Source organism: Staurois parvus, unplaced genomic scaffold, assembly GCF_062004578.1.
Source record: "Staurois parvus isolate SC_StPar_1 unplaced genomic scaffold, SC_StPar_1.0 ptg000017l, whole genome shotgun sequence".
NCBI classification, from domain to species: domain Eukaryota; kingdom Metazoa; phylum Chordata; class Amphibia; order Anura; family Ranidae; genus Staurois; species Staurois parvus.
The window spans coordinates 23,054,695-23,082,175 of NW_028317813.1; the positions used below are offsets into that span (position 1 = coordinate 23,054,695).

The following is a 27,481-nucleotide window of genomic DNA, read 5'->3' on the forward strand; positions in this document are numbered from 1 at the left end:
TATTTTAAACTGAATGGGTTGTTTTACAAGTTGAGGGTTTATTTTAAATGGCTAATGTTGGCATTTGTATTTGAGACAATATGATTGAACTTGGTGTGCTTAGAGCCATAAATGTTTTTATTGTGGGTAGAGTGTGCAATGGTTAGAAATTCCATATTATACATTTGTCCCCAGAACAGTAGAGAGGAAATCTTCCAGTGGGAACACTTGTTCTGATGACAACTGTGTAAGTGGAGGATTTCTCTCACTTTCTGTTCCTTCTCAAATACAACATTACAAAGAAAAAAGACCTGATAGGTGTTTTAACCCTTCACTACTCTATTCAAAGCTAAAAAAAACAAAATTACAGTATACATTAAACTTCTATCTTAATCGTACAGTACACAGACAAAGCGATCATAGACCCTGGATTATACCTTAAAGTGATTAGACTGGCAAAGCTTTCAAGGGCACGCTGCCTGGGCCCCACTCTGCGAGTCAGAGAAATCACTTTTAGCTTAACTACTTACATTTGGATTCCTCAACTCTTCAATTCCTTTCTTCACTGTTGTATTATACTACAAAAGAACTAGTGCATGTGGAACGGCGTAACCTCAGTAAAAGCTTAGAAGCTTTACCCAGACCCTATGCCATGGGGATGGCCTGAAATATTGGTTTAGGCACTGAATCCTGCATAGGTGCTCACTTTTATTAGTTATTGCAATTTGGTTAGTCAGCTGCAGAGTGCTATACAGGTCTGGGACTGTCATCTATCCCTATGAAACCTAGATCCCTTTGGGAGTAGGCCCACCGTGACAGGCAAAGACTGGACTGTATGTACATTCCAGCATCATGGACAGTTAAGACAGTCACCATGTATTTCTGGCTGTTACTGTAAAAAACAGGGCTATGTTTGAAATGTATTTACTTTGTAAACTTTCCAAACTTGTCACTAAAATTCCACCACTTTACCACCACTTCCACCTAAAGTCATAATTTAGTACCCAAGCCCTTCCTCCTGTTCTTTTGCCATTTTAGCCATGAGGATTTTGCTAGAGAGTAGTATACACCTGGGTTGCTGCATGATCCTTCCTGACATGCTTACCCTGTATTCTGTACCCTACTTCATGAGTACCCCCCAAGGGAGTACCTTGACCCATAACTATGGCGGAGTCTAGCTAAAAGGATTGACAGCAAAACCTCACATAAATATATCCTGTTTTCCAGGACCCTGCTTTATTAAAGCAATTTCAGGAATTACCTTCTGCTCTGCATGCATGCCCTAGAACAGGGGTTCTGAATTAAAATTCACAGGGGTCTGGTGAGTAAAATTTTGTTCTAGTGGAGGTTCAAGTGTCATGTTGGTGCTTTGACTCAGATCCTTCACATCACAGCCTCCCGTGCACCCACCTGTTGAGACCCCCCCAGTCATAGTTCCCTCATCACAGATCCCCCCCATCACAGACCTTTCGACACAGACCCCCCCAATCACAGATCCCTCATCACAGATGCGTAAATCACAGATCCCTCCTTACAGACCCCTCCTCCAATCACAGATTTATCATCACAGATCCCTCATTATAGATCTCATTACAGGACCCCCCCCCCCCCCCCCCCAATCACAGACTCCTCAATCACAGATCTCTCCCCCCCCCCCCCATCTCATTCTTCCCTCCACTACAGACTCCTGTCCCTTTAATAACATTACAGCACTCCCCCCTTCCTCATCCCCCCTCCCCACACTGTCCTTTTTTTATTCATGCAAGAGGGGAAGAACGGCAAGTCTGGACAAAGGGTGAGATTTTTCAAGCTAAGAAACAGGAGTTTGGTTGATAGGCAGCAGGGCAATCCAAACAATCATTCACCTGCTCTTTGTCCAGACCTGCTGTGCTTCTCGCCTTGTATGAATAAGGGGGGGCAGTGTGGAGAGAAGGGAGGAAGGAAGGAGAGCTGCAATGCTATGAAAGGGACAGACCTGTTGCTCCTCCCATGTTATAGCTGTCTTTGAGGATATTAGCGACCGCTGTGGGCACACGAGCCAGTGGCGGTGAGAGGACACTCAAGCAAATATTTGTTGAGGCTGCGGTCCAGATAGGACTGTTACTGGGTCCAGCTCCAGACCGCGGTCCGTCATTTATTGATGCCTGCCCTAGAACATGTCATGAGATAAATTTTCAAAATTACTGTAATCTGTTCACATGCACAGAATCTTTTGGTTCGAAGCCTGGACAGCTGACACTGCAAGTAGTCTCACACGTATGCCCTTCAAGGCAGATGTCGTTTTGGGTAGGCGCTTTACCAGTTCAGAAAAGATGTCACAGGAGGAAAGGTTACTTCCACAGCAGAAGACTCCAAAACCTCCTCAGGGACCTCTACTTCCTCATAATGCAGAGCAGCTAATTGCTTTACTTCAAATCTAAACGCAGCTCACCCTTTTGGCGCAAGACGTGGACCACAAATCCCACTAGGCCATCCCTAAAGCCCTTTTCTATGAAGAGGAGCCCTCCTAAGAGTGTGTGAGGGTGGTCTTTTACAAGTTGCCTCTCTCTGGGTCACAGATGTCCCAGACCTATGCGTTCAATCAGTGGTTTCAAATTGGTACAAAATAGCGTTCAACTCTCTACCCCTACTATGCTTTCTTTTCTCAAATCAATCATAAACTGCTAAAGGACAGTCAGATTTGCAGAATTCCCTGATCCATTTCTTGTCCTAGGCAGTAGTTCTGCCAGTACCCCGTCAAGACAGATTCAAAGGTTTTATTCAAACCTGTTCACAGTGTCAGTCCAACGGGGGTATTCGTCCTATTCTGAACGTGAAATCCTTCAACAAATTCCTTCAGTTTCCAAAATGTTGCATGGAATCTGCCTGGCGTCTGTAAACATCCAAGATACTGATTTTGCGTATCTTCAATTATCCACCTCACCAGCGCTTACTGCAATTTGCAGTAGCAGATAGTCATTTCCACTTTGTTGCACTGCCTTTTGTTTATCCTTTGAGTATTCACAAAGGTCCTAGTACCTTTTCTTGCCCTTAGAATTTAGGGCATCCAGGTTATCTAGACAACCTCTCCAGTAGGTCTCTTTTTACTAGTCCAGCTGTCTGCATATGTCCACAGGACAATTCAGCTGCTTCAGGCTTTCAGTTGGGAGATCACAATTTTCAACAATTTGCTCTAGCCTTCTCTTTGCATGGAATACTTGGGTCTGGCCCTGGCACTTACACTCTCAAGTACAAAAATGTTTTGCTTCACTTTTACGTGCCCATTCCACCAGATCGGTGGGAGTTGCTGGGCATTCTGGCACCAGGCCTCTGTAGCCCAGCTTTGTAAGGCTGCCACCTAGTCCTCCTGTTCTCACCTTTTTTAAAATTCTACCTGGTAGATGCACAGTTTACCAAGAACAAGAGTTCTTGCAGCGGCACTCTGAAGTTGGGTCTGTTTGACTTTTCTTGTTGGATCTGTACGCATTTCTGTTTTTGCTTCGTTGTTGCCCACCCGTCTAATTTCTTGCATGGGGATATCGCAGGGTCTATGAGTACTTTTGCCTGTGTCTTTTACGGTGGGATTAAGATGAGTAATTTTGACTTGCCTTTAAATTCCATATTTTTGAATACAGGCAACCCTCGCTTCCATTGCTTTATTACTCATTGCTTGCTACAAAAGAGTAAGGTAAGGTCTTAAGGGAGGTGCCCAGGGGGCATGTTCTTGAAAGCCTTTCCTGTGTCTAATCACTTGGAGGTACAGTGGATATAAAAAGTCTACACCCCACAATGTCAGGTTTCTGTGATGTAAAAACATTAAACACAGATAAATTCTGAACTTTTTCCACCTTTAATGTGACCTATAAACTGTACAACTCAATTGAAAAACAAACTGAAATCTCTTAGGGGGGGGAAGTAACCATAAAAAATTAAAATGTGGTTGCATAAGTGTGTACACCCTCTTATAAATGGGGATGTAGCTGTGTTCAGAATTAAGCAATCACATTCAAAATCATTTTAAATAGGAGTCCGTACACACCTGCCATCATTTAAAGTGCCTCTGATTAACTCCAAATGAAGTTCAGCTGTTCTAGTAGGTCTTTCCTGACATTTTCTTAGTCGCATCCTGCAGCAAAAGCCATGGTCGGCAGAGAGCTTCCAAAGTATATACAGGGATCTCATTGTTAACCTCCCTAGCGGTATGATTGTCAGTATTTCTGTGCTCAAAGCGGTACATTGTTTTCAATGGAAATATGCTGTTTTTTTTTTATTGTAGGCCTGTAATTCTTAAAAATAACTCACTGAAATTTGTCCGAACAAGAGTCTAGCAAACATCCTGGGTATAAGATTTGAAACACAAAATCATACCGTATAATATAATTAATCATAAAAAATAATACATTTATTCAATAATGTAATCTAACCAAAAACACTGAAATTTGAAATAGAGCGCCAAGTTCACATATCACTGAGCTCAGTCGCAAAGTCGTTTTCCGTGTCTGATGAATTTCCCCACGAATCATCACTCAATTCTGCAAGTGGTTTTAATTTACTATCGCTGTTCTCTAGCTGGTCTAAAACCGCTTTTGACCTAAAGGGATGCTTTTTGGATGCCATGGTCGTTTCTCAGTTTCGAGGTAGAAACAATGGTAAAAATGCAGGCAGGGCACAGGACAAAGCACTAGGGACAAAATGTATATGAAATGGTTTGATACAGTAATGTAATACTATCAGATTTTAGTATGTTGCGTGAATGTCAAATTTTTACATTTTTTTAAATTCCCGCTAGTTCCGCTATGCTTGGGATTACCTCTAGGCAGGTTAAAAGGTATCAGTGAGGAGAAAAGTACAAAAGAATTTCCAAGGCATTAGATATATCATGGAACACAGTGAAGACAGTCATTAAGTGGAGAAAATATGGTGCAACAGTGACATTACCACGAACTGGACGTCCCTCCAAAATTGATGAAAAGACAATAATTAAACTGGTCTGGGAGGCTGCCAAGAAGGCCTACAGCAACATTAAAGGAGCTGCAGGAATATGTGGCAAGTACTGGCTGTGTGTTACATGTGACAACAATCTCCTTTATTCTTCGTATGTCTGGGCTATGGAGTAGAGTGGCAAGACGGAAGCCTTTTCTTAGGAAGAAAAACAGCCCAGCCAGCTAAATTTTGCAAAAATCTCCCAAAAGCATGTGGGGAAAATGTTATGGTCTGACGAAACCAAGGTTGAACTTTTTGGCCATAATTCCAAAAGATGTGTTTGCAGCAAAAACAACACTGCACATCACCAAAAGAACACCATACCCACAGTGAAGCATGGTGGTGGCAGCATCATGCTTTGAGACTGTTTTTCTTCAGCTGGAACTGGGGCCTTAGTCAAGTGAGAGGGAATTATGAACAGTTACAAATACCAGTCAATATTGGCACAAAACCTTCAGGCTTCTGCTAGAAAGCTGAACATGAAGAGGAACATCATCTTTCAGCAACAACCCAAAGCATACATCCAAATTAACAAAGGAATGGCATCCGCAGAAGAAGATTAAAGTTTTTTGGTATGGCCCAGACATGAATCCGATCGAAAATCTGTGGGGTGGTCTGAGGAGTGCTGTGTACAGGAGATGCCCTCACAATCTGACAGATTTGGAGTGTTTTTGCAAGGAAGAGTGGGCAGATATTGTCAAGTCAAGATGTGCCATGCTGATAGACTCATACCCAAAAAGTCTGAGTGCTGTAATAAAATTAAAAGGTGCTCCGACAAAGTATTAGTTTAAGGGTGAGCATACTTATGCAACAATATTTTAGTTTTTTATTTTTACTTCCCTCCACCTAAAAGATTTCAGTTTGTTCGAGTTGTACAGTTTATAGGTTACATTAAAGATGGAAAAAGTTCTGAAATTATTTATCTTTGTCATTTTTTTACATCACAGAAACCTGACATTTTAACGGGTGTGTAGCTTTTTTTTTTATTTATTTAATATCCACTATATGAGTCTGTAACCAGGGTCTGTGAATACTTTGCCTGTGCCCTGTACTATACTTCACTATATGGAATTTACTAGTAAGTCAAAATTCCTTTTTTTTTTTTTTCCATGTTATTCATGTAAGTAATGCCGAATCTTGTTAAGTCGTGCAATACAATTTAAACTGGCATTTTGCATTAGTAAGATTAAATTTTGTGTAGACAATGCTTTGGTTAAGCTAATTTTACCATTTGCATTGGGTTTAGCACAGTTCCATTGTACCTCCAATCTCTTTATTGCCCTAGACCTCGGTGGACAGATCTCATTCCCAGCATGGTCAAATCGCTGACCTAAATAATTTTGGAGAATTGGACATTTTTATTCCTTTTTTTTTTTTAAGGCATACAGGTAGAACCTAGGAAGGCCTTTAATGACAACCGCTCAGCTCAACAGGGCTGTACTTGGGTGGTGGAAAATGGCAGTAAATACTGGTGAGGGATTGTTCACACCCACAACAGAAAAAGCGGTTTTGTTTTAAATTTAGGTGAAAGTCCAGTTGTCTTATGGAAATGTGATGATTTGATAACTATGTGCTTAGTTTCTAGTGCAATTAAAAATCATGGACTATAGCCTGCTGCTGGGAATTCATGATGTCTCTAGAGCAGAGCAAGAGGAGGAAGAGGAGATGGAAGAAGAGGATGCTGAAAGTGAGGGTCCAGGACAGTATGTCGCTGTTGGTTCTTATGGGACTTCCCCAGAAGGAATTGCAGGATACCTGAACTCCCATAAACCTCTGGGCCCTGGAGAATTTGACCCTTACATTGATGTATATGCAGTCAAAAGCTCTGATAGTAAGTGTGTTTTCTTTTTAATTGACATACACAGTCATAATGTTTGTTTTCATGCGATATTATATCACCCTCATTAAGATAGAATGCCATAGGAAGTGATGAACTGGACTTGACACCTGCTTAATCCCTTAGTAGTATTTAAAAATAAAATGGTCTTACATCCTATGCTTCTCCTGGCAACTTTATGGTAAGGAAGTGGTATTACTGTGTTTTCACATGATCATTAATTGAAGAAAAACTCTTAGGGTGAAAAAGCAGAATGCTTAAAAAGAACAAATAGGGTGTTTTAGTATATATATTTGTGCTCATGGTGTGGACAAAAAAAATAGGTTTGTGTGTTGTTTTTGTGTTTTTTGTTTTTTTTCTAGCTGATGATGCAACATTGCATATTATAATTGGCCTTCTATCCAGTTAGAAGATGGAGTTATGTTTTCCTTATCGCTTGTAGGACATTTGTTATTGTGCAAGTTCTGGTTCCTTTAACCATTTTATTTTCTTTGCAGAGCTCTCCAATAGCCTGAAATCTGGGGTGTTCTGTGAAGGACTTTGCAAACTAGAGCTTTAAGGATTGCTGTATATCAATCCCCTATCCTTTTTTGCTTGCTTTTGCTCTTCTTTCTGGTGAACAGTATATGGTAGGTGAGCTTGCCAACCAGCATGAAGACACAGATAGTGGGAAGGGTTGTAGATAAATAGTAGCCCTGAGGTGAGGTTTCAGGATACTGTGCTAAGGATCTAAAATGTGTGGGCACCTGCAGGTGCCTGCTGTCCAGAGGAAGAGGGCATAATATTTAGAATCCTTTTGTTTATAGGCACCAAGAAACCTCACCAGGCTCCACTGGCAGATGATAGCTGTATATGGGAAGATCTGTGAACTTCAACCATATGCTATATGCATCTACCTTGTGATTGGACATTTTCTATATAACACCTCTCTCTCCCAGTTAGTCACAGTACTTTTGCTAATGTCTACAAAGAGAAGCTTGCCTTTCTGCTTTTCTGTGGAATTGTTTTTTCCCTATATATAAAATTCTTCTTTTAGCATTCCTGGCTGCTCCTTATCCAATGCGGCTTCCGCATTGGTTAACCCCCCAGCTAAGGTTTGGGGGTATTGTACCTGGAATCTGTCTGGAGAAGATGTGTAGATTAGCCTGGGTGGTCCTTGTGGTGGACCCTGTGAACAGAAGGTGAAAGCACTCTTTAAGGCCCCTTTTTTTTTTTTTTTTTTTTTTTTTTTTGGCCTGGCTCGCCCCACCATGAAACCTGCAGTTGTGTCCATGGTCGTCTGCCATTTCTTGAGACCCTAACTCAATTAAGATTCCTTCTGTTCAACTAGAACTTTTGCCTGTGGTCCCTCCATCTCCAGTTTCAAGTGTAAAGCTGGCCATACACTAGTAGAATTTCTTTTGATATATATTTTATTTTAAGAACATTTTGTTTTTATTTTCTAATTGTTGCTGTAGTCAAATGAACATATATTTTCAACTGCAGTGATGAGAAAATTTGATGGACCAGGATATTTTTTTCCTCAAACTAAATTTTAACAGTGTATGTTGTTTTTTTTCAGGAAAGTCTATTCATTTCTCAATTGAATGCTAGAAACAAAGTGTCTTATTCCTACAGAGGCAAAGTATTCATAGACCCTGGGTTAAAGGCTTGTGCCTTCAGACTATTGCACACTAACAAAGCTTTCAGTATCTGGTTTTCTTCCCTGTAACCCTACCCCACTCTGAGTCCTCACTTTTGCTATTGTCCTAAGAAAGTGGTCTACAGACTAGGGCCTGCAGGCTGGTTGCAGCCCTTTGCTTGTCTTTATCCGACCCTTGGGTCACTACTAATCTGATATGAGACCCTATTTGACAGCACAGTGGATAAATGGTTAGCACTAGGGTCGTTGGTTCGAATCCCAACCACGGCACCACCTACCTGGAGTTTGATGTTCTCCCTGTGCCTGCGTGGGTTTTCTCTGGGTACTCTGGATTCCTCCTACACTCCAAAGACATGCTGGTAGGTGAATTGGCTCCTGTCTAAATTGGCCCTAGTATGTGTATGTATGAATGTAAGTTAGGTATGTTAGATTGTAAGCCCCTTGAGGGTTAGGGATTGATGTGAATGTAAAATATGTGTGTAAAACACTGCGTACGTTGAGAGCGCTATAGAAGTACCTGTAATAATATTTCTTAAAGCTACACAAACAATGGGGCTTAGTTCCACTCACTTATACGATTTCTCTCACAAACACCAGAGATGGGTCACTACTCCTCCTTTTGACACAGTGAGGCACTAAAGCTCCCACTGACACCAATGATGGGGCGATATTTTTTCCAATGACATCAATCATGGGGCACTATTCCCCCCCCCACTAATACCAATGACAAATCAAATAAATCCAACATAATTCCTATGTTCTATAAATCCCAGCGAAGAAGGAATCCAAATCACAAAGTTCATATACATAAATAGTCCAAAAAAAAAGTGACAAAGTTCTCCATGCTTGTAAACTTTCTCACAAAAAGTGCTCCTGTGCTCAGAAATGCTCCTTAGAAAAGAGACACTTCTTACCAAATAGAAGTCATCTTGACTTAAAGTTCAAAAGTGCTTGAATCTGAACTCCAGGTCGGCACTCTCACTGTCTGACCCTCAGATGGTTAATTTACCTCATCTATGGAGTGTGTGGGCAAACCAAGTATCAGTCTGTTTCAAATGTCGCTTACCACGATTGTATGTGTAATGCAGGGAGAAGCCTCATAGTGCAGTACAATCAAACTTTTTATTTAAAAAAAGTATTGCACTTACATTTGGATCATTAAAATCAAGCGGTGTCAGCCAGCACGCCGATATGTCATGACATCACATGCAGACTCTGCCCAACGTGTTACCTCAAAAATGGCATCCTCTGGGATTGGAGATCAGTGTGTGCCATGTCCGCAACCACCATTTATAGGAGTGATTGTTTACAGTCACTTCTATTTGAGTTTTTTCCGATAATCACATATGGCTGGCTTTGCATTGTCAGCAGATATTGTACTGCTATAATGGTTTTTGACCAATTGCACAGACATTCCTGATTGTTGAGCACTGTGTGTCTCACACACACACAGTAAGTATTGCTAGTTTAGCAATTAGAAAGCAGACTACCTCAGCCACCACCTCCTGGATCAAGGGAAATGATCCCTTCACCCAAACATCTTCAACCTGATATTTCTGACATGGGGGACTCTGAATTTAGACATTCTACTCTCCAGATTCAACAAACTACCTGTATTTCTAGCTTCAAATGCCATCATAATTCCCAGGTTTCAGTTCAGGCTAATTCTATAGAAACAGGCTAGGCTCTCTGAGCCCTGTAGAAGGAGCTAGAGGTTCTGAACGCATAGCCTGTTTCTCTGTGTTCCTGGCATTCTTCACATCTGACCCTCTTCTGATGACGTCACTACCGCCGGTGCGTTCCACGCTGGTTAGTGCGGACTCTAACATTTGTTAGACACCGACGGACCGGGTCCACCATACTCCCATACATCAGGAAGATTTCCCCCACTGCACCAACAGCTTCATACCATCCAGCCAACATCTATGGCATGACCAGCGGAACCTGCAGGATGGATAGGAGCAGCCATATCACCATACACAGATGAGCTTGTTTATTGTTCTTGTGAGTGTTTTTAACCACTTGCCATCCAGAGGATTTACCCCCCCTTAATGACCGGCCTCTTTTTTGCTTTTCGGCGCTGCACTATTTCAACTGATAATTACGCGGTCATGCAATATTGTACCAAAACAAAATTACGTCCTTTTTTTCACACAAATAGAGCTCTCTTTCGGTGGTGTTTGATCACCTGTGAGCTTTTTATTTTTCGCACTATAAACAAAGACCGAAAATTTTGAAGAAAAACAATTTTTTAATTTCGGCTATAAAAAAAAATATATAGTAAACTCAAAGTTAGTCATAAATTTAGGCCAAAATTTATTCTGCTACATGTTTTTGGTAAAACAAAAAATCCCAATAAGTGTATACAGTGAGGAACAGAAGTATTTGAACACCCTGCGATTTTACAAGTTTTCCCACTTAGAAATCATGGAGGGGTCTGAAATTCACATTGTAGGTGCATTCCCACTTTGAGGCAGAATTAAAAAAAAAAAAATTCAGGAAATCACATTGTATGATTTTTAAAGAATTTATTTGTCTTGCACTGCTGAACATAAGTATTTGAACACCTGAGAAAATCAGTGTTAATATTTGTTAACACTGTGGGGTGAACAGGTGTCTTTAAAGAGCTCAGACAGGTGCTACTAAGATTAATGTGTGGAGTAGAGGTGGACTTTTTAAAGGCACATTAACAGGTGTTTGAGAACCAGAATTCTTGCTGTTTCTTAGGTGTTCAAATACTTATGTTCAGCAGTGCAAGACAAATAAATTCTTTAAAAATCATACAATGTGATTTCCTGAATTTTTTTTTTAATTCTGCCTCTCAAAGTGGGAATGCACCTACATTGGGGCAAAAAAGTATTTAGTCAGCCACCAATTGTGCAAGTTCTCCCACTTAAAAAGATGAGAGAGGCCTGTAATTGGCATCATAGGTAGACCTCAACTATGAGAGACAAAATGAGAAAAAAAATCCAGACAATCACATTGGCTGATTTGGAAAGAATTTATTTGCAAATTATGGTGGAAAATAAGTATTTGGTCAATATCAAAAGTTCATCTCAATACTTTGTTATATATCCTTTGTTGGCAATGACAGAGGTCAAACTTTTCATGTAAGTCTTCACAAGGTTGGCACACACTGTTGCTGGTATGTTGGGCCATTCCTCCATGCAGATCTCCTCTAGAGCACTGATGTTTTGGGGCTGTAGCTGGGCAACACGGACTTTCAACTCCCTCCAAAGGTTTTCTATGGGGTTGAGATCTGGAGACTGGCTAGGCCACTCCAGGACCTTGAATTGCTTCTTACGAAGCCACTCCTTCGTTGCCCGGGCGGTATGTTTGGGATCATTGTCATGTTGGAAGACCCAGCCACATTTCATCTTCAATGCCCTTGCTGATGGAAGGAGGTTTGCACTCAAAATCTCACGATACATGGCCCCATTCATTCTGTCCTGTACATGGATCAGTCGTCCTGGCCCCTTTGCGGAGAAACAGCCCCAAAGCATGATGTTGCCACCCCCATGCTTCACAGTAGATATGGTGTTCTTTGGATGCAACTCGGCATTCTCTCTCCTCCAAACACGACGAGTTGTGTTTCTACCAAACAGTTCTATTTTGGTTTCATCTGACCATATGACATTCTCCCAATCCTCTTCTGGATCATCCAAATGCACTCTAGCAAACTTCAGATGGGCCCGGACATGTACTGGCTTAAGCAGGGGGACACGTCTGGTACTGCAGGATCTGAGTCCCTGGCGGCGTAGTGTGTTACTGATGGTAGCCTTTGTTACGTTGGTCCCAGCTCTCTGCAGGTCATTCACTAGGTCCCCCCTGGTGGTCCTGGGATTTTTGCTTACCGTTCTTGTGATCATTTTGACCCCACGGGGTGAGATCTTGCGTGGAGCCCCAGATCGAGGGAGATTATCAGTGGTCTTGTAAGTCTTCCATTTTCTAATTATTGCTCCCACAGTTGATTTGTTCACACCAAGCTGCTTGCCTATTGCAGATTCAGTCTTCCCAGCCTGGTGCAGGTCTACAATTTTTTGTTTCTGGTGTCCTTCGACAGCTCTTTGGTCTTCACCATAGTGGAGTTTGGAGTGTGACTGTTTGAGGTTGTGGACAGGTGTCTTTTATACTGATAACAAGTTCAAACAGGTGCCATTGATACAGGTAATGAGTGCAGGACAGAGGAGCCTCTTAAAGAAGAAGGTACAGGTCTGTGAGAGCCAGAAATCTTGCTTGTTTGTAGGTGACCAAATACTTATTTTCCACCATAATTTGCAAATAAATTCTTTCCAAATCAGCCAATGTGATTGTCTGGATTTTTTTTCTCATTTTGTCTCTCATAGTTGAGGTCTACCTATGATGCCAATTACAGGCCTCTCTCATCTTTTTAAGTGGGAGAACTTGCACAATTGGTGGCTGACTAAATACTTTTTTGCCCCACTGTACAATGTGAATTTCAGACCCCTCCATGATTTCTAAGTGGGACAACTTGCAAAATCGCAGGGTGTTAAAATACTTCTGTTCCTCACTGTATTGATTGCTTTGTGTGAAAGTTATAGCGTCTACAAACTATGGTATAGATACTGCAATTTACGCATTTTTTTTTTCTTTTACACAAATAGAGCTTTCTTTTGGTGGTATTTGATCACCTGTGCGCTTTATTTTTGGCTATAAACAAAAAATAAAAAACAAAAACGATATTTTCTCATTTCTGTTATAAATATCCAAAAAACTCATTTCGCCATAAATTTAGACCAAAATTTATTCTGCTACGTTTTTGGATAAAAAAAAATCCCAATAAGTGTATATTGATTGCTTTGTGTGAAAGTTATAGGGTCTAGAAACTATGGTATAGATAATGAAATTTACTCCGCTTTTACTTTCTGACTGCCCACCACATTTCTTGAGGTGCTAAAATACCAGGACAGTACAAACACTCCCAAATGACCCCTTTTCGGAAAGTACACACCCTAAGCTATCTGCTGAGAGGCACATTGAGTCCATGGAAGATTTTGGATTTTTTTTCCACAAGTTTTTGGAAAATGGCCAAAAACGTGTTTTTTTTAGTTTTATTTTTTTTTTTTTTACCCCACAAACTTGTCATTTAAATTATATATTTATAGATTTTTCACAAGCCATGGGTATATGTGGAATTACACCCCAAAATTCATTCTGCTTCTTCTATCAAGTATGGTGATATCATGTGTGAGACTTTTTGGGAACCTAGCCACATGCAGGGGCCTGAAATCCAATGACCACTTTGAAAGCCTGAAGGTGCGTAACTTCCTCAGTTCACTTCCTAACTGCCTATCACAGTTTCGGAGGCCCTGAAATACCAGGATAGCACCAAACCCCCCCAAATTGTGCCTTTTTGGAAAGCAGACACCTCAAGGAATTTAAAAAGAGGCATGGTATTTTGCAGCTCTAATTTTTTCTCACAAGGTTTTGTAATATATAGAAAAAGAAAAAATGTTTTTGTTTTCTTCATTTTCCAAAAACTTGTGGCAACAAACAAGATCTGCAAAATACTCACCATGCTTCTTATCAAATTTCTTGGGGTGTCTACTTTCCAAAAAGGGGTCATTTGGGGGGGTTTGGTGCTATCATGGCATTTCAGCCCTCCGAAACGGTGATAGGTAGTGAGGAAGTGTAATGAGGAAATAAAGCCCTTTAAAAGCCTGAAGGTGCTTATTGGATTTTGGAGTCTTGTACTTGGCTAGACTGCCAAAAAGTCTCTCATGTGGTACCCCCATACTCGGGAGAAGTATTTTGGGGAGTAATTCCACATATACCCATGGCATGTGTGAGCAATAAATCATTTAAGAGACAATTTTGTGTTTAAAAAAAAAAAGAGAGAAATTTTTTGTAATTTTCCAACAACTTGTGGTAAAAAATAAATTCTATTTAATCAACATGCCTCTCTGCAAATAGTTTGGGGTGTCTACTTTCCAAAAACAGGTTGTTTTTGGGGGTGGAGGCATTTTATGCCCACCATTAGAAGTTTATGCAACACGTCACTCTGAAGACCAAGCCTTTTCTGACACTTTTTGTTCCCATGAAAAAAATCTGTATTTTTTGCTAGGAAATTACTTTAAACCCCCAAACATATTTTTTTTAAAGAGGACACCCTAGTGAATAAAATAGTGGGTGCTGTAATTTTATATGTCATAGTACTCGCGCAGCGATTTTTCAAACGCAAATCTTTTGCAAAAATTACACTTTTTTTTTTTTTTTTTACTTTTAATGCACAAAAACACAATATATTGGCCAATTATTGGTAAAATATAAAAGATAACATGCCGAGTAAATGGAGACCAAACATGACATGCTTTAAAACTGCATGCCCCGTGCAATGGCGACAAACTGCATACATTTTTTATATCCATAGGCAATGCTTTAAAAGCCTCTATACGCTACCATTTTAGATTTACAGAGGCGGTCTAGTGCTAGAATTACTACCCTTGATCTGGTGTTATCGCATGCATAGTGCAACTGCTGTTTACATACTGACACAGGGTCAACGCAGGTGTGCACGGTTTTTTTTTTTCATCACTTTTAATGCTATCACAGGGAATGCAAATATCCCCTATAACTTCAATGGTCGTTGTCATATATTCTTTTTTGAGAAATCTGGGGCCTATCAGACTCTAGATATCTCCTCTGCCCTTACGTTATCTAATCTCACCGTGATCGGTGTGATCAGATGCTTACCCAATTTACAAATGGCGCTGTTTATATCCTGCGAAACTGAAGTGATGAAATGCTCGTAGTTTCCGATTTGTTAGACTATAAAGATTGACACCATTCCAATCTGCTCTCTGGTCATCTGGCAGAAACACTGGCCTCAGTCTCAGGTTCCCCCCGATGGGACGGGGCTACTCGAGAAGGCCGTGGAAGGCAGCGGGGGGAGGGGGGGGTGGTCATTGGTTCACTCTGCTTGTAAAAGCAATCCTGCAGATAATTAGCCACTAGGATTGCTTTTGCATGAAAGCTGTAAAGTGTGTGGTATGCCCACCATTAGAATATACTGCCCTGCATCCACCCACTTCTAATGGTGGGCACACATTAGGTCACACGGTGCCACATGCGCCAATTCCCAAATTGTACAAATGTCTAAATAGTGGCACACTTGAATAAAAATAGTCCACGTATAAGTGGTACCCCATATGGAAAAAGGATGACACCAAGTTCCAAACTACCTTGCCACTACTTCCCATGTAGTCTGGGCATCTGGGGGGCTCCACTTGACTTTTTCCCTCTTAAATCCGAAACTTATATGTATAGCCTGTTGCCCTCTCACAGGTCTTCTACATCTTGACCCCATATCTGGCACGCTTGCTGGGGAGAAATTGTTTGAATGCAAGGCGGCCAGAAAAATTAATGAGGGACTCATCAGTGCAGATTTGTTGCTGGGGAGTATAGACATTTGCAAATTTTTGATTAAGGTGATTTACGAGGGGTCAAATTTTGTGGAGCCAGTCAAATTCAGGGTAACCCCGAGGAAGAAAGAGTGTATTGTTGTTGAAATACATAAAACGCATTATACAGTCATATCTATGCCTGGCCATGGCCATGGCATGGCAGCAGAGAACACGGGCATATGATGAATCTGACCAATATAACCACAATTCATTTTTTTTGTAATGCCCTTGTTGAGGGTTCGGCCGAAAAAAATGTAAATTTGGAAACCGTAATGGGTTTCCATGCAAATGGTCTGGCAAGGTTTGAGTTTGGGTTAGCAGCAATAAATTGTGCATATGAATTGCGTTGATCCACAATTAATGCCTACAGATCTTTTGTGAAAAACCGCTCCAAAAAATCAAGAGGTGTTAAATTTTCTGTTTCCACCTGAATTCCAGGCTGGGCAGTGAATGGGGGAAATACGGGTGCTGATTCTGCGAACACTGCAGTTTTGTGTGCAACGTATCAAGTGACAGTGACCACCTGACTCAGCACTTGCTGGGGGAGAAGGGGGGGCTTAAGTGCAGGGGCTAAACGCAGGTGCCGGGGCTGATCCCGCTAATACTGCGTTTTTGGGTCACTATACTAATGTGAACGCTGGTATAGTGCTGATCTGGTCAGATATTGATCCTTTCGGACACTATACTAGCAATGGAGGTTTATTGTGTATGAGTGTGTTTCTGGCAATCAAGGGGTTAAATGTGATTACTGGTGTACTGATGGGCAATCTAACGCTATCTGGGAGGGGTGTGAAAACAACGGGAGCATGAATCATATGTATATTTGTGATTTTGCGCACCCGTGCCCCCCTGTAGTATATTTGTGTGTGTGATTTTGTGCACCCATGCCAGGAAGTGGTTTGCATTACAGTGCTGTGTTATTTTAACTGACAATTATGCGGTCATGCAATGCTACACCCAAATGAAATTTAAGTTCCCCCCCCCCACGAATTTAGCTTTCTTTTGGTGGTATTTCTTATGCGTTTTTCTTATTTTTTGCAATATAAAAATAAAAGGACAGACAATTTTGAGAAAAAAACAATATTAACTTTTTGCTATAAAACATGTCCAGTAAAAATCTAATTTCGTCATAATTTTAGGCCAAAATGCAGTATTCTGCTCCATGTATTTGCCAGCAAAAAATCCCAATACGTGTAAATTAATTGGTTTACGTGAAAGTTATAGCATTTACAAATGATTGTGTGTATATATACTGGATTTTTTCTTTTATGCTAATAATGGCGGCGATCAGTGAGTTATAGCAGGACTGTGGCAGGCATTCTGACCCTGGAGGGGAACTGACTTGGTGTCACTGAGATCCCCAGTGACACCAATACAGTGATCAGTGCAAATGGGACTGGGGAGGAATGGGTTAATAATTGGGGGCAATCAAAGTGTTAATTGTGCGATGGGAGTGATTTATTAGGGGGCGGGGGTGTGTGCTTCACTGTAAGCACACTGATCGTGATGGCTGTGCTCAGCCAAGCCCCTTCAGTGTGCCCAGACTGACAGGGAGAAGGCCATTGTAAACAATGTGGTTGCCAGTAATCATCGGCCGGTACCCAGTGATTGACACCTGCAGCCACGATCGGCGGTGTGTGTAGGACAGTCGTGCGCCTTGCGCACGCCCCCTACCCGGAAGTGCAAAATTACTTTATATATATATATATATATATATATATGGAATTTTGTGCAGCCGGTCCGCCCTGCTGTAGTAAAAGTACTGTGGGCGGGCGGTAAGCGGTTAATCCTACAAAATTAAACATAACCTTTACCACTGCACTTAGATTGGCGCCTCCTGTTTTCTTTTTTCCTATCATTGCATACAGAGTTGGCTTTGCTCTGTAAGACAGCTGCCGCTATTTACGCCATTCTACAATCCGTGTCCCAGAGACTCTTTATATACTTTATTACTATTCATAGACACTATGTGATCTGTGTTAACAATATTTATTCACCGTGCCTGTCCCAGCACAGAATTATATACTGTGCGCCTTGCCATATATTTGTCATCTTGTTTTTTATTATTTTTTTCATTCATCTGGATTATCTTTTTTCGGAATAATTTTACTTCTGTGAGCCATAATTTCCTCCTTATTGTACTACCATCCTTATGCCCTGCTCCAAAAGGAAATTTCTCCATTGCCCAGATGTAGGCAGAGCAATACTACTTCCTCAAAGCAACAGCTTCCGTCAGTAAGACAGATTCCCTATTTGTCTTGACCTCAGAACCTCGCAAGTGAAACCCTGCTTCCGAGTCCACCATGGTAAGATGGAAAAGATATCTAATCGTTAGAGCTTCCACTCTCGAGGAAAAATCTCCTCTTGTGCTTTTACGTGTGCATTCCGCCAGATTGTAGGAGTTTCCTGGCCATTCCGGCATCTGGCCTATTTTGCCCAGTTTTGTGAGACCACCACCTGGTCCTCTGTTCATACTTTTTCAAAGTTCTACCATGTGGGCATCCAAACTTCTGTAGATGTAATTAGGAGTTTCTGGGCCTGAAATTGTGTTTGGCTTTGTCCAGGACCTTCCTACTCTGGGACAGGTAATCTGTAGAGCCAAAAAGACACACCAGGGGCACAAGACTAAGTAAATAAAAAAAAATAAAACGCACCAGGATTCCCAAAGCTCAGGGTCAGAAATTACCAAATAAAGATAGTGACCCAATTATGAATAATGCTGACTCACATAGATATATATATGTGGTATCCTCGTGACCCTAATCATAAATGGGAAAATAAAGAAAAAAGACCAGAGGGTAAAGGACCCAGAGGCCAAAAAGGGGGTCCAAATGAGGACAAACTGCAGCCTTGAAAACCAAATAATAAACAAATATAATTTACAGTGGGGATCGAAAGTTTGGGCACCCCAGCTAAAAATTTGTATTAATGTGCATAAAGAAGCCAAGGGAAGATGGAAAAATCTCCAAAAGGCATCACATTACAGATTAGACATTCTTATAATATGTCAACAAAAGTTAGATTTTATTTCCATCATTTACACTTTCAAAATAACAAAACAAAAAAATGGTGTCTGCAAAAGTTTGGGCACCCTGCAGAATTTATAGCATGCACTGCCCCCTTTGCAAAGCTGAGACCTGCCAGTGTCATGGATTGTTCTCAATCATCGTATGGGCAGACCAGGTGATGTCAATCTCAAAGGTTTTAAATGCCCAGACTCATCTGACCTTGCCCCAACAATCGGCACCATGGGTTCTTCTAAGCAGTTGTCTAGAAAACTGAAAATAGTTGACGCTCACAAAGCTGGAGAAGGCTATAAGAAGATAGCAAAGCGTTTTCAGATGTCAATATCCTCTGTTCGGAATGTAATTAAGAAATGGCAGTCATCAGGAACAGTGGAAGTTAAAGCAAGATCTGGAAGACCAAGAAAAATATCAGACAGAACAGCTCGCAGGATTGTGAGAAAAACAATTCAAAACCCACGTTTGACTGCAGGATCCCTCCAGAATGATCTGGCAGACACTGGAGTTGTGGTACACTATTCCACTATAAAGAGATACTTGTACAAATATGGTCTTCATGGAAGAGTCATCAGAAGAAAACCTCTTCTACGTCCTCACCACAAAAATCATCGTTTGAACTTTGCAAATGAACATATAGACAAGCCTGATGCATTTTGGAAACAAGTTCTGTGGACCGATGAGGTTAAAATTGAACTTTTTGGCCGGAATGAGCAAAGGTACGTTTGGAGAAGAAGGGGCACAGAATTTAATGAAAAGAACCTCTGTCCAACTGTTAAGCATGGGGTTGGATCAATCATGCTTTGGGTTGTGTTGCAGCCAGTGGCACAGGGAACATCTCACGAGTAGAAGGAAAAATGGATTCAATAACATTTCAGCAAATTTTGGATGGTAACTTGATGCCATCTGTGAAAAAGCTGAAGTTAAAGAGAGGAGGATGGCTTACACAAATGGATAATGATCCTAAACACACCTCGAAATCCACGGGGGATTACATCAAGAGGCGTAAACTGAAGGTTTTGCCATGGCCTTCACAATCTCTTGACCTCAAAATAATTGAAAATCTATGGATAGACCTTAAAAGAGCAGTGCGTGACAGACAGCCCAGAAATCTCAAAGAACTGGAAGACTTTTGTAAGGAAGAATGGGCAAAGATACCTCAAACAAGAATTGAAAGACTCTTGGCTGGCTACAAAAAGCGTTTACAAGCTGTGATACTTGCCAAAGGGGGCAGTACAAGATATTAACTCTGCAGGGTGCCCAAACTTTTGCAGACACCATTTTTTTGCTTTCTGTTATTTTGAAAGTGTAAATGATGGAAATAAAATCTAACTTTTGTTGACATATTATAAGAATGTCTAATCTGTAATTTGATGCCTTTTGGAGATTTTTCCATCTTTCCTTGGCTTCTTTATGCACATTAATACAAATTTTTAGCTGGGGTGCCCAAACTTTTGATCCCCACTGTAATTTGCAGTAAAAAAAGTACAAATATCACAAAGATATATATGGCATGATAAGCCAAAATATACAAACAATTACACAAAAAATTACCTCACCACCACCCAGGGAGAAAGAATGGCAAGATCAACCTGGACTACACAAGACATGCAAAAAGTCCCATAAAGATGTGATAAATAGTAGACCTGTGATGAATAGTATAGTTTCAAAATTTGAACAAGACCGTGAAGATGACAAGCAGGTGATGATATAGATAGCTCAAGAAGGTATGGTGAGTACCAAGGACAGGATTCATGTATAAATCACATAACCATATAAACATACACGAGAAGTGCATAATAATCAATCTAGATAAACATGATCCTTGATGCACCATCAAAAATAATTGATATAATCCCTAGTATCAGGGTAAAGAGCTGAAGGTCATTCCTCAGGTATCAGGTAAAGTATGAAAGTATTACAGATCTCATCAAAAATATGCGGTTAGGCTTGTGGTACAAAATTATGTAGAATACATCTCCTCAATATTGCAAGAGTGGTTTGATGATGGAAGGGAAATGGCAATATATGACATAATATGCCCAATTTCCCAAAGGTCATTTAGACAGTCAATGATTATCATGTAGACATGTATCATACAGATGGCATAATAGCTTGGTGGAGCCCATAATATGCATAATATATAGATGCCTTGGATACTTGAAGCACGAGGGGTTGTCAGGTGAAGACCCAGTTCAATAAAAGTCCACAAAAAATGCAGATATAGTAAAGTGGAAAGCTTGTATCAAACCTGTAACCGCTAGTAGTCATCAACCGACCTGTAGCCCATGCGGGGATAGTTGCTGAGGTCAGTGGAGTGGAATCCTGTGTGTTAACAGGTGAAGATCCTCCCAATATAGGGAAAGCTATCAGCCATTGTTGGGTCAGATTCCTGTTGCCAGCCCCAAAAGTGCCATGATAATAGGCTTGTAATGCAGAGTTATGTAGAAGACATATCCATAATATATCAAGAGTGGTTAGATGATGGCTATAAAAATGGCAATATATAGCATAATATGCCCAATATCCCAGGGATCTTTTGGCCAGTCAATGATTGTCATGTAAACATGTATCATGCAGATGGCATAATTGTTTGGTGGAGCCGGTAGTATGCATAATATATAAATGCCTTAAATAATGGAATGGATGATTTATGACATACCACATATGACATACCGCATATAGCTAGATTGTAAGCTCGAAAGAGCAGGGCCCTCAATCCCCTCATGTTTTGCATTGTATTGGTATTGTTCTGTCCCCCTTTGTAATGTACAGCGCTGAGTGAACTGTTGGTGCTTTATAAATACTGTATAATAATAATAATAATATAGAGGTGCAATATAGTGGCTAAGGATGGCAGCCGTACATGCTGTAAGGAAAGCCGTAGCTCCACAGAGAAAATGTATGGATGTCAGGTCCTGCAGTCTGACTAAGCCATTCCGCAGGGCTGCGCGTGTGCCAGCGTGTCCAGGAGGTGATGACGCGTTTCGCCCACTACGTCACATGGGCTTCTTCAGATAAAGGCAGCCATGTTAATAGAGTCCTTATATAGTAACACAAAGCCCTATAACGGCCAATAGGTGTGTTCTTTAAATTTAACAATGGCTGAGAGGGAACAAAAAAGATCAATGACATTCACCAATAAATGCAGTTAACACTTAAAAGAAACAAAAAGAAAAGCAAAGGATCAAACTATATCAAAGTTTATATATAAGTCTATCCACCAGAGATAGACTTATATATAAATGGCTGAAACAGGTAAATAAAATAATCAAAACAAAAGTTTGTATGAACAAAAAGTGGAAACAAAAGACAAGGGATATGGCACACCCGGAGAAAAAAAAAATTATATGCAAAAGATCGATCAAAAAACATAAATGCAAGAGATCGATCAAAAAAAAAAAAGGGGGGGGGGGGTTGGAGGAAGGGACCTATTTGTTAGTTGTGAATGCTTGGACACACTTTAATAACTAAAGACAGCAAAGTTAAGGCTTCAAAAATGCCTGGAGGCTAAACTCATTGTTGAGGCCAAAGGGTACCATGGATCCTAATTTAAAGATCCATTCTTTTTCTTTCTGAAGGAGGACAGTATCAAAGTCTCCTCGTCTTGAGGACAGTTTAAGCACATAAATGACCTTGGCATGCAAATCAAACGGAGAGGATTGGTGTTTTAGAGCAAAATGCTCAGCCACTGGAGTGCGAGCTGTATTATTGGAAATACTGCTGATATGTTCCCCTATGCGTATTCTAAATGATCGCTTTGTCTTACCTACATATATCTTGTCACAAGGACAGGATAACATGTATATTACACATCTTGTTGCACAATTCGCAAAATGTTTGATGTAATAAGATTTAATTCCACCAGCATCTCGGAAAGTGTCACTGCGGTCAACAACTCTGCAAACAGAGCAATGGCCGCATGGATACATGCCACGGAGCAGGGGAAGAGAGGTCAACCAAGTTCTAGAAATAGAACGTGTAAATTCTGAATGGACAAGATGGTCTGATAGATTTGCAGCTCTCCTAGCTACCATAAGTGGACGAGGGCCCACAATAGTGGACAATTCTGGTGTCTGGGTAAGGATATGCCAATGTTTGAGTATAGTACGCACTGTACCCCATTGGGCCCCAAACCTAGTAATTATGCGGGTAGAGGGAGGAGCTTGATTAGCAGGTGACACTTTTGGAGATGTTTGTAAAAGTTCACCTTGATTACATTTAGATACCTTACGGCGAGATTTTTTGCGATTCATGTGTGGATAGCCCCTTTCTCAAAATCTGGTGTAAGTTCCTGAGCCTCGTCTTTATAGTCATTATAATCCGAACAGTTACGGCGTATTCGAAGGAACTGACCGGTAGGTATACCTCTAATGAGGGATTGAGGATGATGGCTTGATGCCATTAACAGGTTATTTGCTGCAGTGGTTTTACGAAAAGTTTTCGTAAGAAGTCGATCGACCCTTACCGAGATTGATAGATCCAAAAAGGACATCTGATGTAAATCAAAAGTATAGGAAAGATTAATGTTCCTATCATTCTGATTAAGCTCAACAAGGAATTGATGAATGTCCGCGACACTACCCGTCCATAGCATCAAAACATCATCAATATATCGTAACCATAGTGTTGAGTGATTCAAATATAATTTAGAACGATATACTATCTGCTCCTCCCACCAGCCAAGATGTAGGCATGCATAGGCGGGCACCCATGGACGTACCGCGTACCTGGTGATGAGAAGCCCCAAGAAATTGAAAGTAATTGTAATGTAAAGCTAAATGCAAGAGATCGATCAAAAATTCATTTTGAGCACCCATCTGTGGATATGATTGATCCAAGAAGTGTTACCGCCTTGATTCCCCCAACTATGTGGGATCGATGTTTAAAGTGATTCCACATCAATACCAACTAGGAGAGCCCCCAGGTGGGACAGTTACAGAGGATATTTTAGAAAGTACGTCACGTGTGTCTTGCACATAAGATGGGAGTCTAAAAATCATTCCTTTAATTAGGGCATCAAGATATTTGCCAGTTCGTTCAAGCGGGCCACCTACCACTGAGATAATCGGTCGTCCGGGGGGGGGGGGGGGTCACTCAGCCCTTTATGTACTTTTGGTATAATATAAATGGTGGGAATGTTATAATCTTTAACCTGAAGGTATTTGCACTCATTATGAGAGATGAGACCAGCTTCAAATGCAAAGGTTAATTTCCTATTCAAAAGATCGATCAATCTCGGAAAAGGGTTAGTATCCAATCTTACATAGGTAAATTCATCCTGAAGTTGTCGCCAGATTTCCCGTTCATAATTAGTGGCAGTCATCAAGACTACATTCCTCCCTTTTGTCACTCGGCTTGATAACAAGATCATGGGCATTACCAAGCTCATTTAATGCACGACGTTCATCTTTAGTGAGGTTATCTCCCCCCTTCACTGTCCAATCAACTAAGGCCAAGTCTCACTGTACCAGATCGAGAGACGCTAATCCATTTATTTTTCCTACATGGTGGCATTTTAGTAGATTTAATGCAAAGGTCTGCTGATCTAAGGGGAAGTGCACTCAAATCCCCCTCCAGATAATCACTATAGACATTCTCCTCCAAAAGGGATATCAAGGTATCGAGAGTCTGAGTGTCGGTTCCCTGAATAGAGAGATTTAAATTGATATCCTCAATTTTTGTTGGAGTCTGCTGATGCAAATAACAAAGATAAACTTTCCTTAGAAAGAGACTAATGTCTTTAAAAACCTCAAAATGGTTCATAGTATTTACTGGGGAGAAAGATAGACCTTTCTGGAGTAAACTAAGATGTCTATCTTCCAAAACAAACTGGGATAGATTGATAATTTTAAGATCAGATTGAGAAGATATTTGCTGATTAGTTACCATATCTAACGACGTTTCTGACTCCTGGTCTCGCGTCCTTGATTTCTGTTGTTTTCTACGTCTTTTCCTTTTCCTCCTTCTGCACCCGCGTTTGGGTAGTTGGTTCTGTGGTTTTGAGAATACCCCGATTTCCAACTACCATCTCTTTGTCTAAAAAAGCCACAGATTTAGATTGACCCTCATTACTATCGGATGAATATGTTCGATTAGGGTTGGAGGAGGAGGAACGGAAACGACGTAGGGATCTAATGCGATTACGTGTATTAGAAAGATCAAATATTTCACCACGGGCCCAATCGTCAAGATCACGTTGGAACTTAACCTGTTTTGTAGAGCGAAGATGTCGCTGAGTCTTATCGATATCCTTTTTAAGGAGATAGTTCAATCGAGTAAAATTGGCATTATCCTTATTTTGTTCCAATGCTTTAGAACTTTCCTCTATTGCATCTTTAAGCTCAGCCAACTGGACCCGTTCTTCCTCAACAATCAGTTTCATAATATTGAGCCTGTGTGTAATACATGTTTCTCTCCATTTGGAAAGAAATCTATCAGTATGTAAATGCTCAGCAGGGATCACCCTCTCTCGCAGCCCCCTAGGGATGATGCCACCCTGAATGTAGGATTCCAATGAGGAAATGTCCCATTTGCAATTTAAATACTTAATATTGAGTTTTTTATGATTCTTGAATAAATTTTTAATTGTATCCAATTCAGGGGTGGCCGCATCCCTAGTATGGCTGGAGAAAGTGGAACGGATCTCAGCCTAAATATCCTCACCAACGACATAGGCCATGGAGAAAAGGAAAATAAAAATTTATATATATATATGTAAATCAATCACCGGGCGTGCCACATCCCTGAAAGAATTAAATACAATCCTATTGCTAATTAAAAATAATTATAAACCCACGAAGGGTGAAGTGAGGTGACCAGTAATAATAATAAATCCAAAGAAGACACTGCAAATTAAAAATTAATAAACAAAAAATTAAATAAATGAAAAATTGGCCGTTGGTATCAACTGGTGCAAGAAAACGCTAAAGGTAGAGTTCAAAGACAGACCAAAATAAAAAAATAAAACACACCAGGATTCCCAAAGCTCAGGGTCAAAAATTACCGAATAAAGATAGTGACCCAATTATGAATAGTGCTGACTCGCATAGATATATATATGTGGTATCCTCGGGACCCTAATCATAAATGGGAAAATAAAGAAAAAAGACCAGAGGGTAAAGGACCCAGAGGCCAAAAAGGGGGTCCAAATGAGGACAAACTGCAGTCTTGAAAACCAAATAATAAACAAAAATAATTTCATTTGCAGTAAAAAAAAGTACAAATATCACAAAGATATATATATATATATATATATATATATATATATATATATATATATATATATATATATATATATAGATGATGTTTTGATGCTATGGACGGGTAGCGTCACGGACCTTCATCAATTCCTTGTTTAGCTTAATCAGAATGATAGGAACATTAATGTTACCTATACTTTTGATTTACATCAGATCTCCTTTTTGGATCTATCAATCTCGGTAAGGGTCGATCGACTTCTTACCAAAACGTTTCGTAAAACCACTGCAGCAAATAACCTGTTAATGGCATCAAGTCATCATCCTCAATCCCTCGTTAGAGGTATACCTACCGGTCAGTTCCTTCGAATACGCCGTAACTGTTCGGATTATAATGATTTGATTTGCGTGCCAAGGTCATTTATGTGCTTAAACTGTCCTCAAGACGAGGAGACTTTGATACTGCTCACCTTCAGAAAGAAAAGGAATGGATCTTTAAATTAGGATCCATGGTACCCTTTGGCCTCAACAATGAGTTTAGCCTCCAGGCATTTTTGAAGCCTTAACTTTGCTGTCTTTAGTTATTAAAGTGTGTCCAAGCATTCACAACTAACAAATAGGTCCCTTCCTCCAAACCCCCCCCCCCCCTTTTTTTTTTTTTTTTTTTTTTTTTTTTGATCGATCTTTTGCATATAATTTTTTTTTTTCTCTCCGGGTGTGCCATATCCCTTGTCTTTTGTTTTCCACTTTTTGTTCATACAAACTTTTGTTTTGATTATTTTATTTACCTGTTTCAGCCATATATGTCTTCTATCTCTGGTGGAGATATATATATATATATATATATATATATATATATATATATATATATATATATATATATAACTTTGATATAGTTTGATCCTTTGCTTTTCTTTTTGTTTCTTTTAAGTGTTAACTGCATTTATTGGTGAATGTCATTGATCTTTTTTGTTCCCTCTCAGCCATTGTTAAATTTAAAGAACACACCTATTGGCCGTTAAAGAGCTTTGTGTTACTATATAAGGACTCCATTAACATGGCTGCCTTTATCTGAAGAAGCCCATGTGATGTAGTGGGCGAAACGCGTCAACGTCACCTCCTGGACACGCTGGCACATGCGCAGCCCTGCGGAGTGGCTCGGTCAGACTGCAGGACCTGACATCCATACATTTTCTCTGTGGAGCCACGGCTTTCCTTACGGCATGTACGGCTGCCATCCTTAGCCACTATGTTGCACCGCTATATGCGGTATGTCATATGTGGTATGTGTGGTATGTCATAAATCATCCATTCCATTATTTAAGGCATTTATATATTATGCATACTACCGGCTCCACCAAACAATTATGCCATCTGCATGATACATGTTTACATGACAATCATTGACTGGCCAAAAG

General features: G+C 40.4%; 1 protein-coding gene across 2 annotated transcripts in view; it reads left to right on the top strand.

Moving 5' to 3' along the window:
• Window positions 1-27,481, top strand: part of PIP4K2C (phosphatidylinositol-5-phosphate 4-kinase type 2 gamma) — a 142,644-nt gene that overhangs the window by 96,501 nt on the left and 18,662 nt on the right. For both annotated transcript variants that reach the window (XM_089681394.1, XM_089681404.1), the window contains exon 8: window positions 6,520-6,772. In XM_089681394.1, coding sequence (XP_089537520.1) covers window positions 6,520-6,772 — 253 coding nt within the window. The remainder of the gene's footprint in view (window positions 1-6,519; window positions 6,773-27,481) is intronic.